The sequence below is a fragment of the Taudactylus pleione genome, unplaced genomic scaffold, assembly GCF_031769625.1.
Source record: "Taudactylus pleione unplaced genomic scaffold, aTauple2 ptg001628l, whole genome shotgun sequence".
NCBI classification, from domain to species: Eukaryota; Metazoa; Chordata; class Amphibia; order Anura; family Myobatrachidae; genus Taudactylus; species Taudactylus pleione.
In genome coordinates this window covers 2,053,277-2,074,634 of record NW_028286025.1, presented here as the reverse complement: position 1 = coordinate 2,074,634, position 21,358 = coordinate 2,053,277, and the positions used below count along the sequence as shown (strand labels likewise).

At 41.7% G+C, this 21,358-nt stretch overlaps 1 protein-coding gene across 3 annotated transcripts in view; it reads right to left on the bottom strand.

The window, feature by feature from the left end:
- Positions 1-7,466: 7,466 nt before the first annotated feature.
- Positions 7,467-21,358, bottom strand: part of TRAF3 (TNF receptor associated factor 3) — a 120,320-nt gene continuing 106,428 nt past the window's right edge. For all 3 annotated transcript variants that reach the window (XM_088464310.1, XM_088464307.1, XM_088464309.1), the window contains exons 8-11: positions 18,430-18,522; positions 16,139-16,279; positions 10,366-10,534; positions 7,467-9,161 (exon numbers count right to left, since the gene is read on the bottom strand). In XM_088464310.1, the coding sequence (XP_088320436.1) occupies positions 8,590-9,161; positions 10,366-10,534; positions 16,139-16,279; positions 18,430-18,522 (975 nt within the window). In that variant the 3' untranslated portion in view covers positions 7,467-8,589. The remainder of the gene's footprint in view (positions 9,162-10,365; positions 10,535-16,138; positions 16,280-18,429; positions 18,523-21,358) is intronic.

Here is a 21,358-nt window from a genome sequence, read left to right as displayed (position 1 = left end):
TGCATCAATACACTTTCAATCCGTCGTGTAACATTAATAGCTCACAAAACACAAGATGTATCCCAATGAAGGAAACTGTTTAATAAGTTGATACAAGTCACAGCGCACGGTATTCGTAACATATTAATAAAAATAAGTCCGTTCAGATTCGGGACTGCAACAATTGATACAAAGGACCTAATTCAAAGACGGACACAGCACCGATTTTTACGCAGTTAAGCGATGTTTTACCACTGCGCATGCACAAAGAAGTCTTGAAAACTCCTTCCTGCGCAAGCTTATAGCAAGGTGAGCAACGCCGTTCACAATTGCTTATGGAATCGCTAACATTTGAGCCGGGGTTTGCGATCCCTGGGACGTATCAGGGTGAAGCCGTTTCATGGGCGTGTCACCGGCGTTATCACACCTGGGTACACATCGGCTAACGTGTACCCACCTTAAGACTCTCCAGCCTACGACTTGAAACAAAAAACACACAACAACACTTTACAAAAAAACCCTCTTTTATTATTTACACGTACAAGACATCACAAATAAATAGCAAGCACATCAAAGCTCCCAGAGTTAGAGCTAGCTGTTAAATAGACATACACAGCTCAGGGGTTTCTGTCCATCTTTGTAGAGAGAAATCAGGATGGTGGCGTTTTAGAACAGAAACCCATTTGTAGCTGTTGCTGCCAATATAAAATACAGACACTCCGAGATAACAAGTATTACAGGTAAGTTATACAAGAGATTATAAAAGTTATATCTATAACGGCTGTGACATCCCTAATCCTAACGAAAATCAACGAAGGCATCAACCGTCCCCCCCCATCCCGTGTACATTAAAACACGTTAAGCGTCCATCTGCAAACAGGCCCGAATTTGTGTGTCCACCCCAAGCTATGGTTTCTGAGCTACTTTATATCCTTTGCCTTCACTAAATACTCCCAGACCAGACTACAAATCTGGACCAGTTTGCAGGCGAGAATTTCCCTTAAGTCAACAGCACCATGCAACAAAGTCTGCCACTGAGAAAAGAGCGTTTATATCCGCCATGGTGTGGTGTGTCTGCCCGGTCAGTCTCTGCACTGTCAGAAAGTGGCAATCAGTCTGCTCCCAAACATCAGCTGCAAACAATACAAATTTCTGTAGTTCAACCATTCTTGCAAAAGAAAAAAAACAACACATATATTGCACCAAAAATCAATGGTTTTGTGCACAGATTAAGAGATATCGACCATGAGAGCGAGGACAGTGTTAGCTTGAACACGGGGGTGCCGATAGGGTAATAATGCGACATGCATTTAAACCGTGTCGACTTTAGAACGACACTTAAAATGCTTTCAATCCCATTAAAAGCATGTCGGCATCCTGTGTTCAACCTTACACCGTCCCCGCTCAACAGAACACATACCGAACCCATCTGAAGAGTTGGACGGGTACCAATCATGTTCATTTATTACATACTATCCACACACTCCACCAACTTTCTCCAGGAAACATTATAATAATGTGCTGATTGTGTGTCCCACCTAGACAACCCACCTTCTGAAATGTGTAATTCCCCTTAATTTAATTTTTTTTTTAAATGTAAAAAGTACATTTTACACAGAACTATTGCTTAATAACATTCTATTGGTTATTCCTGGAGCATGCTCTAAAAATGTGCTAATCCTGTCCAAATAATTAGCATCCAGCCAAACCTCCCCACCACCCCTGGCAGGGAATATCTTCTCTTTTCTCAATGCACCTTCTTGCAGGACGAAAGGGCAATCCTCATAACTGTACACAACGGTCACTTGCCTTCAGTGTAAATGTTTAACATTACATTCTCAATTGCGGAACGGAAATCAACAGAAGGAAACTAACTGGTACACACCTCTGATCGCTCATTCTGATAGCACTGGCTGTCATAATTTTCAAGTATATATATATATATATATTTTTTTTTATTTTACATAGTTCGTATAAAGCAATATTACAATAGCAGTGTTAATATGCAGTCCAAAGTGGCTACTTAATGGCCATGGTTTCAGTACCAAGGAACTGACAGTCATAAGTGCAGGGCGCAAAGCCTCAGGTATAGGTTGTTACCTTACATATATGGTAAAAAGCAATAAAAACATTATTATCAATTAAGGAGTTCAGCATTACCTGTAATTACAAGTTTCACATTCGGTCCCGGCCCAAATACTGCAGAGGGCCGGTTGACAAACATTTTTTCCCTCTCACTGCAGACTCTCCACAGATAATAGTAAATACATACATAGATATCCTATTATATACAGGCATTTTGCCTTGAGGCTCTTAAAAGGGGGTTTCCACTATTGAATTTCACCAACCCCCCCCCCCCCCCGCCCCATGGTTAGAAGCTACTCTGTTTTCAGGTGACAGATGCCAAATAAAAGCCAAGTTTATTTGAACGTTTGATTGGTCATACTGGCAACTCCTAATACAAGCTGCATTCGATGCCGCTGATGACGCGTGGGAGCACGCATCGTCAGCGACATAGCGGGGACACACTAGACGATGCGCCCGATAGGTCGTCAGATTCGGCCAGATCGTACGACATACTGTGTACCCGGCATTAGTAAGAGGTCTCTATATTTATATAGCTCAGTAGATAAAAGGATTGATTTTAATAATCCCCTTGAAATGAAAAGGTAGATCACGGTATCAGGTAAGCGGTATATACACAGATAACACTGCGAATTGGTATTTTAAGGTAAAGTTCATTAAAAAAATAAATATTAGAATATATGTACAATCTACTGAAAAGATAGCCATTTCTGTAGCCCTCTGGGACTGGATTGAGACAAGTATAATAAACAGAACTTGAAACATGTGCAAAATTTGTTCAACTAAAAACCGTCAAAATAAGTGAGCGGCTGAATCGTAAAGTGAAGCTGGGTACACATTAGGCGATGTGTGAACGCTGCAATATCGTCAACGATTTCCCTTGAACTCCCGGACAACACAATACAGCGCATACACACTGGGCAACCTTACAAACGAGGAAATGATATATTGTGCGTCGTTTGGTGGTTAGAGCTTTAACTATATAATGTTAACATATCGCCCGGTCGTTCGGTTGAACGTACACACTGCACGATGTGGTAAAAATCGTTAACGACATCCTCAGATTGAGCAGCATGTACGGCCGACCAAAAGACGCAACGAACGACTCACGGGAAAGCGTGATCCATCGGAAATTGTCAAAAATATCGCCTACTGTGTATCCAGCTTTAAAAGACAAGGATAATACATACATAAATTCCTTATTTTGACACACACAAAACAATGCATTTCAATCTACTTTTCAAAATTCACTACTTTTGGTTTTTAAATTTTTTATTTTTTTTTGCTGACTCTTAAGCTCTTCAAATTTTGGCTTTTACCTTTAAAATGAGCACCAAATAACCTGTATATGGTATGGAAGCAGGGTGTAAGCCCAGGACGTATCCACTCTCGTGTGTGGCAGCAGAAAGTAATGTACAACAGTGTTCCTGTATCCTGTCCCCACTGCTCCAGCGGTGGTCTGATAAACTCCAGGAATAGTGCAGATAATTACCAGCAGATAGCTCGGTACAGCGGACCTTTAATCTACAAAGTGGAGACAGCCATTTTGTGGGGTTGACAAGGACCAGGAACTAGAGGCATCACCAAGGCTAGAGGTGGAAAGTAGTTTGTTCCACAAAATGGCTGCCATCACTTGGTCACATGTCCGTAGCAAAAAACAAACAAACCCAAAACAAATACATTTGTTTTAGACATTCCTTGTGAGCAAATGAGGACTCCCCAACAAGACACTAAGGTTTCCAAGGCTAGGACTTTATCACTATTCTTGTGCAAAAAATCTTAAGACATGTGAACAGATCTAACCGTTCTACCGTATCTATCGCATGAGAACATTAACAGGTCATAAGATTTGTCCATGAGCAGCAAAAATCACTAGTGCAGTCCTAACCTAAAAGTATATATACATTTGTAATGTCCTCTTGAAGGTCAGGAGATTGACACGACGCAAAAAGGTAAGCATTTGTTCCAACAGAGACACAAAGGCTATCCACGCGTACCCAGAGAGGGCATCGACTGTTTTGTTATCGCAGATAGCCATATATATATATTTTCTCTATTCCTTTTCGCACCTAAGGCATAGTACTCATTGTCATAGGGTTCAAAAAAATGCTAGTGCCAACATCCATGAAACATCATGCCAAACAGACTTATTTTATATGTGGTTGTTGATTGCACTTTTACTTGCCTTTGGGAGGTCACTGGGGGTTGGGCTAGGCTCCCCCAATACGTCTGCTTGCAGTAAACACACGTGGAGCAGGCAGAAAAAAATTGTGGCGCTCCCAAACGCAAGCAAAATCTTGAGTATAGGGTCATGGCGAAGCAACCATTTCCAGATACACGCGTTGTGCTTGTAATAAGCACAGAACTGATGCCAGTGATGCCTACACGTGGCATCAAAATACTAAGGGGGAGAATCATCAAACCTTAGCGAGAGATAAAGTGGAGAAAGGTGAAGTACCAACCAATCAGCTTCTTACTGTGACTTTACAGGCTGTGTTTGAAAAACGACAGTTAGGAAACGATTGGTTGGAACTTTCTCTCGCTCCAAGCATTGATAAGTCTCCTCTTCTGATGCAATCCACCATTCCAAACCCATATCTCCGGGATTACTATATAGGAAAAAGGCTATGGAGGGACTATAGCACCCAACTGGGCATGGCCAGGTGGCAACTTTCCACTGGCTGTTAGCACTTACGTCAATAATCCTCTCCTGCCCTCATCCTGTTACCATGACGATAAAGGACAGTAGAGGTGAGGCTACATTTTGGGTAAGACAAAATAAATTCTCTCAATTATTACTCTTAATTCAAGAACCTAATATACAAAATAACTAACGCACTTTACCGAGAATGATATAGGAAATATATATTCTGAATGTCTGTAAAAAAATAAAATAGAATCTTGTTATATTGCTCCCATTGCTATAGAAGCTGTAGCCCTGTACGTGAGCAGGATTAGTATATGTCCGCTCCTAGAACACTGTCCAGGTCTTCAATTTGAGCAGTTAAGTTGCTGACCACACACACAAATACATACATGATCAACCGTAATATTAAAACGAATGACAGGTGAAGTGAATAACATGGATTATCACATTGCAATGGCCCATGTGGACAGCCGATGCACTGTTTTTCTTGGGAAGGGATGGCATCAGGATGCACTATGGTAAGAAGGCAAGCGGGTGGAGGCAGTGTGATGCTCTGGGCAATATTATGCTAGAAAACCTTGGATCCTGGCATTCATGTGGAGGTTACTTTGGCATGTACACCTACCTAAACATTGTTGCAGATCAAGTGCAACAGGTTTTCCTGATGGCAGTGGCCTCGTTCAGCAGGATAATGCGCCCTGCCACCCTGCAAATCAGGAATGGTTTGAAGAACATGACAAAGAGGTTGATGGCTTTCACTCCATATTCCCCAGATCTTAATCCGATCCCAGCATCTGTGGGATGTGCTGGAAAAACAAGTCCAAGCCATGGAGGCCTCACCTCACAACTTACAAGACCTAAGGATCTGCTGCTAACATCACAGGGCACCTTCTGAGGTCTTTAGGAGTCCATGTCTCAATGGGTCAGAGCTGTTTTGGTGGCACAAGGGGGACCTAAAGAATAGGCAGGTGGTTTTATTTTTATGACTGATGGCTGTGTGTATTATATATATACATATATACACACACACACAGTAAACATCTAATTCCTAGTATAATGCATGACAGAGTCAATGTACTATGCACTATTACACAGGGCTGTCAAGAGAATCTTAGGACAGCAAGCCTGCCTGCCCATAGAGCTTGGTTTTATGTGTTTGGTGCTGGAGATTATGGAAGCTAGCATTATAAGGACAGCATAACATCATGCCCAGAGCTCGATCATCCATTAGGCAACCTAAGCTCCTGTAGGCACTGAAGGAACCATATTACTGCAACAAATAATTTTCTTTGATAAATAGAACCAGGTAAGTTGGTCACCAAACCAGTGTACTGCCTAAGTTCCATGGGGTCTACATCAGGCTTTGGCAATGCCTCCTCAAAAGTCCCCTTGTCGTGTACCACTTTTTCAGCCTGGAGAACGGTGAGGGCTTCCATTTAGTGGGCGTGGACAAATATTCAGGCTGTAAATTTACCAGGAATTACCACGCTGCGATGTCACTGGTACCTAGTAAGGAGACAGGCTGCATGGTCATGAATAAAGGTTCAGGCCACAAAATGGCTACCTCCAGAGTTAGATGACCGGTACAGAGCACAGACGGGGACAAACCCCCCCCCCATTAATTAATGGGAAACTTACACTTAACCTGTTGCAAAACCAGAAAGGATGAGATGACAGTTGCGCTATTGTGAAAAGGCAACCCCAGAAATATAGTATGTAGGGGATAGATTTTGTTATATTAGGTTCCCATATGTGTTAAAGTGAAACCTGCCTCACGGTCACTAGAACTGATCACTGGTCAACCTAGCTCAATATGAAGCTCCGCCCATTTGACCTATGGCGCTGTCCATTTTGTGTTGAACCTCATCTGTAAAATCTGTCATGTCTATTAGATGTGGGGTTGAGGGTGGTGGGTTGCACTGCCCAAAGGCTGTAAAGGTGTAAACCCTGCTCACTTCAGTTGACTAGGCTGACTAGAGATAATGGGGGTTAATGTATGAAGCAGTCACGAAAGTACATTTAAAATTTCTTCATATTCTGTCACAATATGGAAACGCTTACCTATACCTTGGTTAATAGTTACTAGAAGCCGTTCCTCCATAATAGAATTGTGTTTTCGGGGCCTATTCAGTAGTATCCTCATATTTTGAGCAAAGGACTCACTTGCCATTGACGCAATGCAGGAGATATCATGGACATCTCCTGTGTACGGCACAGCCCCGAACGTGCTACGTGTCCCCATACACAAGTATGAGGATGACTATTCATCTTTAAATGGTATTAGCCCACTGAGCCCCTCCCCATTCCTATTGAAGGCCTTCCAGATTGCAAAAAGGGATCCATTCGGATTTCTCTGACCCCCGGGGTGCCCACATGTGCCCTAAAGTCACATAAGTGCAGTAATACTGGTGGGAGCAACCCGGCAGTGAAGTGTAGAAGTTAGGGATCACGGGACAGCTTATTTTGGAAGCAGCTCTACCAGGCACCAGAGCCATACTGAATTGCTCCAGTAGCTTTGGATCTACTGCTGCAAATCGATGTGAGTTAGATTCATAATTTGCACTGGGCAATTGCATTTATTAATGAATAGGCTCCTTAGTGTTTTTCTTGTACCTTTAACGTAAACATATGGTACACCAGGTGTAACGGCAAGTACCAGAAAGTCTTCCTGGCAATCCCAAACACACACACAGACAAAAAACAAAAAGGAATCGAGAGTCAGAGGGTTGGTGAGAGCAAAGTGGACATCAAAGCTACATTCACTGAATAAGGTCCCCAATGAAAACATGATAAACTAAATCCCGCTGCTGCTCGAGGAATCCCAAATGTTGTTTCACTTTGGCGCCAGTGGACGTCAAATCATTCGAATGCATAGGGCAGAGCCAGAGGAACCATGTTAGTCATTTATTGAGAACTCCAGAGTTCAACAAACGCCCTAGTTTAGGGTGAAAACTTGAAGCCGGTATATGATGCACAGCATCCAAAGAACGATTCTAAAATGTAATAACTGGTAATTGTGTCATAACCTACGACAAGAAGCTGCTTTTACATTTCAAAAAAGTGAAATAATAAGACAGTGATTAGCTTCCGTTTCTTATCAAAAGTAGTAACAAAACTGCTACATCTCTGCTAAGAACTCTCCGCCGACAAGAAAAAGGAAATGAGATCGAGATTCAGAGTGACGTTGAATTACTTGGTTGTGAATGCAAAGAACCAAATGGGGAAAATGAAGACTAAATAAGGCAACTGTCCTTACTTCCAGGAGGGGCTAATCCTACAGGACTCTTTAAAATTCCATGAACCCATTTGAAGCCGATGTCACCAAAGCATTTTCATGCAGAGTGATGATGGCCAAATCTAGCACCTAATAGGTTAACCGGAATAAATTAATCTATGGAAGAAAATATATATATTTAAACCGATTTTACACATATTGCAACGGCTTACTTCTCCATTTCTTTTCTTCTGAAAATAATCCAAATACAGTATATAGTTCTGTTCGTTTTGGACAAGATTTCATCCCTCCCCTGAGCGAATTTTTTTGTTACCCACTTCTAATCTTCATCACCCCGACCCATTTCCACCCCCCACAAAAAAAAAAAAAATAATATAGAAACTTCAACCTCAATTTGCACAATGGTCACACTACTCTTGAAATTTTTTTTGTTACAAAATTTCCAACATTTATCACAACATATAGCCATCTATCTTTGCACAGAACGTTGCGCTTCGGACCTTTCAGCCTTGATCCTTCAGATCTGTACCAGCGCACACCGGGTCTTTATGCAAACCTTGGGAACTTTGTCTTAAGACCGACGTACATCTAAAAAACCCGAGCTGGTCTTGCCTTCTACCTAGCATGCCTAGTCTATCTATTATCAAGGATCCGGCAAGTCCGACGTATCCACTATGACTTTAATAAAAATAGTATCGTCTTTAATGTACGTCCCATTTTCTAAGACAGTTTGGGCAACGAACACCGGACACCCGGAAGCAATGTTCATTTCTCCTGTGGGTTTCTTGAAGCTACTGCTGTTTGGGTCTGGTTTGAACGCGTCTCCTAAGTGGCGCCGTGAAGGCCCCTGGTCCATTAACATGAGACTGACTTTCTGCTTGAACGGCCAAGGAAGCAGTGCGTCATACTCTCCCCTCATGATCACGAAGAAGAGCGATAAGTGTGTATTTTTCCCCATGCCGTCTCCGTTGAGATACACCCTGGCACACATCTTATAGCCGAAGTATCCAGTGTAAAAGGGCTGGCTGTATAGTGACAGCGTTTTCCCCATTACGGCTTCTTGCTTCCGCCTCTTGTAGTCGCGGATCTTCCAGATTAGGACCCCATTGTAACTGGCTGTCTCCAGCACTTGGAACCTCAGATCCATATCGGCTAGGCGGATGTCGTGGACACTCAGCATCTGATCATGTCTGTTTATCTGGGTCTCCAAAACACCTTGGGGGGGACAAAGAAAGTTTTGTAATGAAATGCAAGTTAGAGACAGGAGGACAAATTTACAATGTGCCGAGCATTTTCCATTTTGCCTGCAGTCAAACACCCAATAAGTTGATATATACTTTAAAATCCCAACCAGCTTAGCATTCACTGTGCACCTATAGATTTTAGTTAAGCTCATTAATTTTTGCATCCATATACTATGATAGAACCCTAGGGATTTTGATTGAAATATTTGATATTCACTACTGTTGTATATCGCTTAATTTAATAAGGTGAGTTTCTTAAAAACTCTATACCTAATTATTTGACCCCCCCTGCTGCCCTGGTAATATAGAAGCGAGTCGGCAGGAGAACGGAGCTGCGGCACACAGTAGGTTTCCGAATAGCCGCCAGGGCATTTATGAAGCGCGTACAGAGGGCGCATAGCACCTACAAATGAATTTCTACGGCACAGCACAAATGGAATGTCCAACGGATGTGCCAATAAAACATGGAAGATGATACTATCTACAGAGCTGGTGCAAAATTTAACGTAATGTTTTTGCAGCGTTAAAACGGACGCACGCCTTTTGCAAGTCAAGCAAAAACGGCACTGACAATCCTGCTTCTAGACCTCATTTTAATAATCTTGCTCCAACACTCATTCTCTTTACACCGTACGTCAGACTTTCACTCGTCTTCGCATCCAGTGTAAAGCTGCACAAACTAGAGGCGCAAGTGGATTTTGCGTGGCGCTTTGGCTGTTTTCAAAATTTGCTAATTAATACCGAAGGGTAAATATGTTAAGCTGGTGGTTCTCAAATTTGCTTAATTTCAGCAATTTTCCCAGTCGGTTTTACAACAGAAATGTCATTAAAAAGGTAAAATATGTCGGGGTTTGCTATTTATAACAAAGCGGTTTTAAAAATGGGCAGCGAAAAAAAAAAAAATCACCAAAAATTGGTGAGTTTATAAATCTGCAACGAAATACATTTGCCCCTAGTGTTTAACAGTTCACATGGTGTGTACATTGGTTTTCATAATCTACAACTCCATCCTGTAAGGAACGTGTTGGAGGGGTAGGGTGATGATAATACTGTCGATGGAATATTTAAACATCTACATGAAGCTGCTAAAGCCTGTATGGTTTATTTACAAGACGTTAACCTTGCACCTCTATTTGGTCTTCCTGCGTAGGAAGAGAGTTGTAATGTGCTCTCACCAGGGTTCCACGCGGCTGCATTCTTACTGATGGCTTCTAACTGGGTCAACCGCAATTCTAAGGACTCCATGCTGCTCTTCATATTATCCGAGTCTTCTCCCGTCTGTCGCAAGTTCCTGATCTCCTTGTCCAAGTCCTTCAGCTTGTCCGCTTGGCCTTCGATCACTCTCTGTGCGCAAAGACAAAAAAGGAACAGCATAATAAAATAATAAATAAAATGATTTTTAAAAAATGCATTTAATGAGTTTGGAAAATCTATGGTAAAAAAAAACTTTTTTGGGCCGTTTCAAGTCATAAATTATTATTATTAATTAGTCAAGTTACTACATGGTGTAAACGTCACTGTTGGGACACATTTAGAAGAATACTCAAAAATAGGCAATTTGCTTAAAGTGGTGGTCTTTGGATTTGAACAATTTGGTGTATTTTGTACAAAACGTGAATTTGTGTTTTTAAAAGAGCTCTTTAATGGCTCCACATCTGCCAGAAAAAACTGTTGATTCTTTCTTTCTTTTTTTTTTTTGTAAAGGGCAATTAAATTATCTTGTTTTGTTAAAAACAGCATTTTTAATTTAGGTTTTAAAAGCAAATATTACCAATATTTTCTTTAGATAAATTCATGAGGATTCAATGAAATAAGACACTTGGCTGGATGTACTAAGGGCAGAAATGCAGTAAAACCCCTGAAAATTCGGGGGTTGTACCAAATCTCTCATACACGGTACTTAGTACATCCCACCCTATATGAGATTAGAATATTTTGAAATACCATAACAAAAAAAACACTGCTTTTATGAACGTGATTTAGTAATTATTAAAAAAATAATAAATAAATAAATAAATAATAAAAAATACATATATATATATATATATATATATATATATAATTTTGTCCCTGAAAATTTTTTGATAAAAACACATTTGAAAAACAGGACATATTTCAAAACATCAGTTGTCATTCATAAGTTTTTTTTCCCCCCAATTTTGCGTAGGGCTAAATCACAAATCAATAAATACTATGACAAATGAAAACACTGTTATAATGAGGTCTTGTTAGGGATCGCCTATTTCCACTGTCACTACCACCTGTGTGTGAAATAGGTCAACTGTCAGTCTGACACATTTAAAAACACTCTTGGTTATGCAGCTGAGACTATATATTTGATTTATACTGTATGTCTGTATATTTATGAAGCGTGAGCAACCCAAGCACGCCTTTGCAAAATTACTGTCACCATAACCAGATTCATTTCATTGCCACAGAAATGGCCAAATAAAGTGGCCACACCCACTCCAGTGCTTCAAAGGGGAAACCAAGTAAGCCATGTTCATCATTAGTCCTGCTCCACCAGGTAACTGACCCTCTAATAGAGTTACTATGTTTAATCCGAGTGCACCACGTGGGACCTGATCTCTAAAGGAGGGGTGGGGTCTCAGGAAGAGGGGGGCTCACTGGGGATTTCCCCTGTACCCTTGTAGGCCAGTCTGACCTTGCCAGCCATCCTCTAACTTCTGCTCTACACAGACATTCGATTACCAACTGCTGATTGGTTGCGGTCGCTCAGTGCCAATTTTGCATCTGAAAACAATATTAATAGTCCGATTGTTCTTTAAAAACAGCCAGTTTAATGAAAAAAGAAATATATACATGGCCAAAAGTTTTGAGAATGGCACAAGTATTGGTTGCCAACAGTAAAGCATCCTGAGACCATTCATGTGCGAGGTTGCTTCTCAGCCAAGGCAGTGGGTTCACTCACAATTTTGCCTAAGAACACAGCCATGAATAAAGAATGGTACCAAAACATCCTCCAAGAGCAACTTCTCCCAACCATCCAAGAACAGTTTGATGACGAACAATGCCTTTTCCAGCTGATGTAACACCTTGCCGTAAGACAAAAGTGATAATTTAGTGGCACGGGGAACAAAACATCGAAATTTCCGGTCTATGGCCAGGAAACTCCCCAGACCTTAATCCCATTACGAACTTGTGGTCAACCCTCAAGAGGCGGATGGACAAACAAAAACCCACAAATTCTGACAAACTCCAAGCATTGATTAGGCAAGAATGGGCGGCCATCAGTCAGTACGTGGCCCAGAAGTTGATTGACAGCATGCCAGGGCGCTTTGCAGGTCTTGAAAAAGAAGGATCAACACTGCAAATATTGGCTCTTTGCCTAAACTTAATGTAATTGTCAATAAAAGCCTTTGACACTTATGAAATGTTTGTAATGTTACCTCAGTATCCCATAGTAACATCTGATAACTAGGTCTAAAAACACTGAAGCCGCAAACTTTGTGAAAACCAATACTTGTGCCAGCTTCAAAAGTTTTGGCCATGGCCGTATGTACGTATGTATGTACGTATGCATGAATGTGTGTGTATATTATATATAAATAAAAATGTAAATTGTTTTTGTGAAAATTAAAATATATAAAATAATTATATAAAAAAATGAACTACACTGAGATGGTTGATTCATAAGAAGGTTCCGCCTATACATTACAATTTAATCAATAATACATAACATTGGGGATGGGGGCCTGTCAGTTCTTATTTATCATCAAATGCTTGATTTCTGTGTCGACATTTATAGGATATACAAACGAGGTACCAAACACCCAAACCACAGTGGTTGCATCGGGTATTTCCTCTTAGTCTGGCAGCCACAAACCACACCAGCCAGCCCATGCTACCAGCTGCAACAGAGAATATCCATACTCTATTCCTAACAGCGTATTACAATGCTTTACCTACAAATGCATGGCAAGGCGAGGAAAGCAATCTCACAGAATAAAAAGATTTTTATTTGCAAAAAGGTGAAGGTAAAATGATTGTGAATTACAGCCGTAAGGTGGAGAAATGGTACAGGAAAATGGAGGAGAAGTCTGGAACATGTTATGTACATTTACACCTGACAAATGGGAGTTGGAAAGGGGCCCAGATCAATATGGTGCCGGGGGACCCCACTGGGTCTCCGCCATGAGGAGTGAATTAAGCGGGATAAAGGACATCAAGCTACTGACTGATATGTACAAGGCTCTTGTGGACAAATATCCCATACAACACAAAAATGAACACACTATAACATTGATATCTCGATAACACAATACACACCCCCCTGCCAGGAAGGTGGTTAGCACCAAGTGACTGCTAGGAATAAACTGCCCAAAGTAAATGCACTTACTACAACACCAGCACATGCTGTAACCCCTATACTCAGGAGTCTATGCAAATGTTTTCAAAGAAATTGTCCATTTTGAATATTTGTGAAACTGTCGTGTCAGAATGAAACCCCACCGAAGCTCAGAGCTGTACCCTTCCTCGGTCTCTCTAATATTGTAAAACAGGAATTTCTCAGCCGTAACAACTGACATGAGGGCAGACATCCCTTTTGTACAGCAATAGTTGTCTAGCAATGTAAAAAAAGACATGAATTGCAATGTACTGAATCAGTTCTGTTCCCCTCACATACAGGGAAGTGTGACGTCATCAGGAACGTCAGAGCCCCTCGCTTCCCGCTACGTGTTATTCACATGGATGTACAGGACAGTCTGTTACTGCCAGGGTCTTCTGCAGCGGCTAAAGCCTCTCACCCAGGGGCATGTCCTGCTCTATTCTCTAAACATATCTGTCTGTGACTCAGAGACAGACGAAAGTTAGAGAACACGATGAGGCTGATTGGTGACAACATATTTGGATCACAGTGAGAGAGTAACGAGGAAAGATGGCAGAAAGTTACACTGATGCAGCAGATCCAAAAGGGGTCTATGTACTAAGCCTTGGTGGGGTCTATGTACTAAGCCTTGGTGGGGTCTATGTACTAAGCCTTGGTGGGGTCTATGTACTAAGCCTTGGTGGGGTCTATGTACTAAGCCTTGGTGGGGTCTATGTACTAAGCCTTGGAAGGAGATAAAGTGAATAGAGATAAGGTACCAGCCAACCAGCTCCTAACTGTCATTTTCAAACACAGCCTGTGACATGGCAGTTAGGAGCTGATTGGCTGGTACCTTATTACTGTTCACTTTATCTCCTTCCAAGGTTTAGTAAATAGACCCCTTGGAGAGATAAGTGTACACAGTACCAAACAATCAGCTTTACAGGCTGTGTTTGAAAAATGACAGTTAGGAGCTGATTGGTTGGTACTTTATCGCCATCCACTTTCTCTCTCTTCAAGGCTTAGTACATAAAACTTTAAAGATGTTAAAGGAGAGGCAGCACAGTGGTTAGCACTGCTGCCTCACAGCACTGCGGTCATGGGTGCAATTACAACAAGGGCACTATCTGTGGTTTTTTTTTTATAATCTATGTGAGAATTGAGTCACGTTCAGTGCAAGACGGGTATTTAAAGACCCTATTCAGCCTATTGAACAAAACGCTACCTTCATCTGCATATACAGGGGAACTACACTTTGAAGTGACTTCTGTATTCCAGCAGATTGGTTTATTTTTGTTGCCCTAATTATGTTTAAAGATTCGTAAAAGGTGCCACAGTGCTCCACAGCGCCGGACAGTGGAGAAAACGAGAACTACAAGGCAGGCAAAAAAATAAAGGTGAGGTTCAGAGTGGCTCTTGGAGCAGCTGTTAGGGTGATACAGATGGGAGCAGTAAAGATTTAAAGGCTGTGGGAGAGTCTAATGGGGCGCGGTAGGGAACTTCATAAGTGGGTAGCAGTATGGGAGAAGCACAGATCTGAGTCCAGTCCCAGTCGGGGCCAGATGAAAATGTTCAAGGGCGTATAAGGAGAAGAGCAGGTGGGGCCAGTGCTGTGTGGGTGTGGCCAGTGCCACGTGGGCGTGTACACCCCCTACACCATCAGCCCCAATGTCTCCCTAAATAAGTAAAACTAAAAGCTTGCAGCATTTTGTGAGAAAACTAGGAACATTACTGTAATGCCTCTGAACGTATGGTTGGCTGTGTAGCAGGTTAGGCAGCTGGTCGTCAGTATTCTGCCATGATGAGGGGCCTAATTTTGCGTGGAGGCCTGGAGCTGTAGCTACATCTGCGACATTGTTAATCTGGCCCTGGTCACAATTGCAACCAATATCCAATGTAAAAAAGAGAGAAACCGAGTTCCCTGAAGGTGGCGTTCCCCTTTACTGATGCAATAAAATTCATATATGTTGAACATGGAATCTTATACACTGGGCAGGACGCACGACGCATCGCAATTTGCATGCGATCCATCCCACCACTCTTTGCGTGCACGACAACGTGCCGCGGGGGGTTGCTGGGAGGGATCCGTTGGATCCTCCTCACATCAATCTGCAGAGAGAAACCAATAGGCTTTTTTAGAATCCACAGAATCCAAGCATGCGTGGTGCATGACAAATGCGGACAAACCCCCGAAAAAGGGAATTTTCTGGGGTCTTTGACCGCATTTCTGAGATTACTGCGTCCCGCCCCATGTCGAGAGAGAGAGAAAATATTTCAATTTTAAAGAGGTACTAAAGTGAAAATATTGTGTGTGTAGTCTCATCTATTAAGACGAATGTTAAATTACTTCACAATTAGGGCACATGTGTTTGCCTTTTGTCAGATTCACTTTCATTTACTCCTGCGATGTGTAATAAGTAAACCACTGTTATAAGCCAAGTAGGGAATTTTTATAAACCACATAAATGAAACGAAAATGATCAAGTGTCCAGGACTCAGAATTATTTGGTAGCCGTGGAAATATTTCGGTCTTGCTATATTTCTTCCTGGAAGTCAGCAAAGTACTTACAAACATTGCAATTAAACATAGGCGCAATATTACTGTCACCGCAGCCCACCTGTAATTGGTGAATTTTTGCTTCGTTATTCCGTAGCAGTTCTTTGTGTCTCTCGATCTCTACTTCGAAGTTACACATTTGGTTATGCAGGATCTGTATGCTTTTATTTTTTTCTCCGCTCTCGTTCTGTAATATGGACACCTGGGAAGTAAAACGCGTGGTCAGCTGGTATGTGGGACTTTCGAAATGATATATAATTATATAAAACCTTTGCTCTGCCCAGATAGCACTTTACAATGAACAAACTTTCTTTATCAAAGCTTCAAGTTAAGCAAGCACGTTTGTTTTTATTTATGTGTTTGACCATTAAAAGGTTCCTAAGCTTTGGGATAAATCCACTTCCATGTAGTTCCTTAGAAGTTAGGAGTGCCAAGTTCAGTGCATATACCAGTCAGGAAGCTCCGACCAGCAATAGCGTGTTCTCGGTCTACAGCTGGCCTCCTACGCCACGTCGCAAACCCAACATCGTCTGTTATGAGATCAGTAGCAGGATTAGATTTATACACTACTCTATTCACATGCCATGACAATTGCCAAAATCCCCCCCCCCCCTCCCATGCAACCATGTTCAAAATTCTAGTGGAAATTGTTCCCAGAAGAGTGAAGGCTGCTGTAGAAGCAAAAGGATGGGCAACAAACCTCATATTAACACCCATGCGTTTTGGAAAGAGATGTTCAACCAGCACATATGGGAGAGATGTTCGGGTATCCACATACTATTGGCTCTATATGGTCTGATTCAGAGATTTTCGCAAAGCCAATATTTACGCAAGTCGAGCGACTGTCTGCCATTGTGCGTGCACGAATGCCGCACGGGAAGCAATTGCACTGCGATTAGGCTCGTACAGAGGAAATACTCGCAAAGCGAGTGACAGGTAGAGACCGTTTAAACGCCATTTCATGGACGTGCATAAATTTGCCAGTGCGATCTCCTTCAGTGTGAGACCTCTCTGCAGTGTTTGCGGCCGGTCAGACTTGACTCACATGATGCGTGACAGACCGATGTGCGTCGACGTTACCGATGTTTACGCTGTTGCAAGTCGACGGACGGATATGAGAAGGCAGCAGCGGGCGTCCCTATGCTGGGCAATGCTTTGGAAGGAATTAGCAATTTTTCAGCAATTGCAATACGTGAGAGGGCGCAGTTGCGATTGCATTAGCGTAAATCTCGGACTCAGGACCTTAGTGTGTTAATACACACATCCGATCCCTTTTCTTGTTCAAAAAAATGGGAACTTTTTTAAAACTTTCCCCTTCAATTAATACCTAAGACAAATTTCTTTAGCCATAAAAAGTTGAGTAGGTTTTCACAAAGGCCCATTTGTTGATGGCACTGGCAGCACTTCTAACCAGTTAGCTCATGTCCGGTCCCAAATACAAATTCATTCATGGTAAATTTCCTGCCGAATTGGATTGAACTTGCACCGGTGGGCAACTACTGTCGGCATGTGTAACCTCATCCCCCAACCTTGAAGAAGGAAGCACCACCCCCATATTACTTTTACACATAACTGCTAGGTATATGGATAACTTGGGCACATACATAGAAGGCCAGAAGAGGTAGGAGGCAAAGTTTTGATCTAGTGGTCTAAAGGCGCAAAAAAAAAATAAAAGCCTCCGATAAGCACCATGACTGTAAGCCAGTAGTCAAGGACCATTTTCACAGAAGAGGTCTGCAACTAAAACATTATATGGGGCAGTATCCGGGGCTTTAACTTAAAAAGTTTCTTAAAATAATATAATTAATAATATGAACAAACATTTCAGCGATTCCAGAACACTTTGCTAAAATCCATTCTTCACAGAAGCGTGGGAGGGGGCTGCAAGTATCCCAAGGACAACTCCCTTTGTTTCTTTACCATAATGGATGTTTTTACAGATCAGGAAGCAAAATAAAATAATAAAAATGTGAGAAATTCCAATGAAAAAAAAAAAAAAGTTCAATAATGAAAACAAGCAGATTTCCAAACCGGATGATAAATATGAATAAGCCCCCGGTTCCTAATTGTATTTTCTTATACAAACAGAGAACCACGCTGTGGTTAGTCTGGCAAATCCTGGAAATCCCAGTGATTCACAAGTAACAAAGTAAAAGGAAGCAATGGCAGTAATACGGGAACCAGCAGATATGAGCCATTAGTTCTTAAAGTTATTTTTGTTTTCATTTATGCCGTGTGAAAAGTAAATTCAAAAAGTCTACCGCTCATTTGCACCAAGAGGCAGACGAAATATCACGGGCAGAATCGGGTCATGTCTATCGCTGAGGCATGAGGCACGGAGACGTAGGTTACCTTAGACTCCAGAAAACTGCTCCATTCTTTCATTAAATTGACATGCTGAACAGCTGAACTGGCTTCATGTGCTTTAATCTGTAGGTTTGTTCCCTAGAAACAAAAAATATAGAAGTTTAATAAAATAAGAGGAAAAATAAATCTCTACAACGATATAAGGTTATATATAACGATATATCAGGAGGTCAATTAACCCTCATCGCTTTGGGCCAGTATGGACAGTGTGCACAGTATCGTTCTTCTCCACAATGCAATATTTTCTTGATCAGCTGAGGTAACCAGTGATTTTTTTGGGGATTTTTTTTTAATTGCAGCATTAAAAAATAAAAAATCCTTATTGCCACAGATTGGTAAATAGGACCCAGAATGTTATATCCATTCCATCTGTTTATATTGTAGCTCTATTTAGAATATAGATGTCTACAATGTCACATGTATATATATCTTGTGGTTAGAATTACAGAATGCCAATTATCCAAAAATGCCAAAAATGGGATTTGATGGTGTATTAAGTGACCTGCCATACACACATAGGTGAATACCTGTTTAGTAGCGCAAACCCGATTATCCGAACTACACTCAACCCTAACCAATAATTTGCGACTTGCTATGCATTATAATACAATAACATATATATATATATATATATATATATATATATATATATATATAGATATAGATATATCACTGCAGATAGGAATAAGGCACTCAGAGACTTTCAATGCGATGTACAAAATAAAAGGTTCATAAAGTGTGTTCCAGGCTCAACTGGGCTGCAGTTGTTTTGTATTTTTTCATTATTTCTTTCGCATTTTTATATTTTTTATATGTTTGTGGTCTTTTTTCACATATATATTACTGATGGTTTTTTGTAAAAAAAAAAAAAAGTTTCCAAAATTTTTTTCTTCTGGATTTGTATTTGTTGTATGAGCCATTTCTGTGGATTGACTTTTGATATTTTTTATATATCTTTTTTTTTTTCTCTTTATTATTATTTATCAGGTTTATTCTTTTTAATTGTGTTTCTTCTTTTTAGGTTGTGTTGGGGTTGTCTCTTTATATTTGTCTATTTATATTAATTTATTTGTTAATTTGGCATCTACTCTGTGGTGTTTCTTTTATGTTTGTTGTTTTACTTGTGAGTGCTTCCCCCACGTCCCCGCTCCCCCCTAAGTTACTCCCATGACGTGCCCAGTCTGAGGGTGCCGCTCACTGCTGCTGCCGGGTTCCGAGTGACAGCGGCTGCTTCTAGTGGGCATGTGACTGTGCTTGAGCGCAAGCCTGCGGTTGCCGGGCCGGAAGTGGAGGTGCATGGGCTCTATTTAGATGGGTAAGTTTATTGTTTATGGTTGTTATTGTGTTGGCTTGAGAAGGGGGTTGAATTCCGAAACACTGCCTTAATATACCAAACTTTTTTACATCGCACTGAAAGTCTCCGGGTAGCTTATTCCTATCTGGAGTGATGTGTTTGTTATATTGAAGAGAGCACCGGGGCATATTAGTGAAGTTTGTACGAGTGCTGGCAGTCTTTTGTATAGGAGTGAGAGAGAGAAAGAGAGAGAGAAAGAGAGAGAGAAAGAAAAAACAAGAGAGAGCACAAGTGCAGGATCTTGGTCAGCGCCCTGTACATTATATACATAAAGACACAAAAATACACCAGATAATACGTATACCTAATCATATGCACATATCTATAAGATAGAGAATCTTGTATATAAAAAGACTTTTCACCAGCGTATATATACAAGCCCAGAACACTCAGACACAAGGAAATGAGTTTTAAACACACTGTACAGAACAAATGGCAGAAATCAGCAATATTTACCATCTATGGGTTTTGCTTGCTTAGACTTAGGATTTGGAAAAGCGACTGGCCTCTGAAGGTCAGAATTAACAATTAAAAGGTATTGAGCCGAATATGAATTGTATTATATTGGCAGGCAAAGGAATTCTCTGTAAGTAGAGAAAGCACGCCATGCTAAGCCCTGGCCAACTGTGTGCGCTGAGTAATTACGAGTAGCTGCGTACAGACCGCAACACAGACGGGGTGCTAGCAAATTTATTTATGGGAATAGCATAGAGTGGTGTAAATTTACAGCAACCAATCAGATCTTTGCTTTCACTGGTCTTTACAAAAGGGCTTACTTTAAAGAGGTTACTATCTATAAACTTAGAAACACTGCACCCTCCTTATTTAAGTAGGAGTAATCCTGCACTGTAGTGGTTATGTAGTAGTTATGGTTTGTGCCAGTATAACTTGCTGGACATTACACTAAGGGATTCTCCAGTATCAAGTTCAGTAACTTTAAAATCACCAACATTACGGCCCTTTGTTTCAGAAGCTGAAATGAGTACTCCCTGACTGACATTGGGAACTATGGGGGTCATTCAGACCCGCTCGCGAGCGCAGGACGCTCGCAAGCGGGTCGATGTTGCCCCACTGCGCATGCGCACGATGGAGGGAGCTCCGTCGTCGCATGCGCGAGACCCGGATAGCGACGGGCACTCCGTCGCTCCGGGTCTCGCACCAAAGGGGGCGTGCTGTCGATGTTGATTGACAGCACGCCCCCTTTGGTGGGCGTACCGGGGGCGTGGCTACCAGACGGAGGCGTTCCCATGGGAACGCCTACCGTCTGGGTCCGGCCCCACTGACATCACTAGTGATGTCAGTGGGAGACATTTTGGCTCAGAGCCAAAATCACTCCAGGGCTTGCGGCAGCGAGACCCTACCGCAGGGTCTCCGTCACAAGCCCGATGGTCGCGATGGTCTTGAACATCGCGACCATCATCATGGACGCTCGCTTAAGCTGTGGGTGGTCACCCACAGCTATGCGAGCGTCCAGGAAGATGCTCCATTTTCATGGAGGAGGGCCCTGATTCAGAGCGAGCGCTCTGGTCAGAGCGTTCGGCTCTGAATCAGGCCCGATGT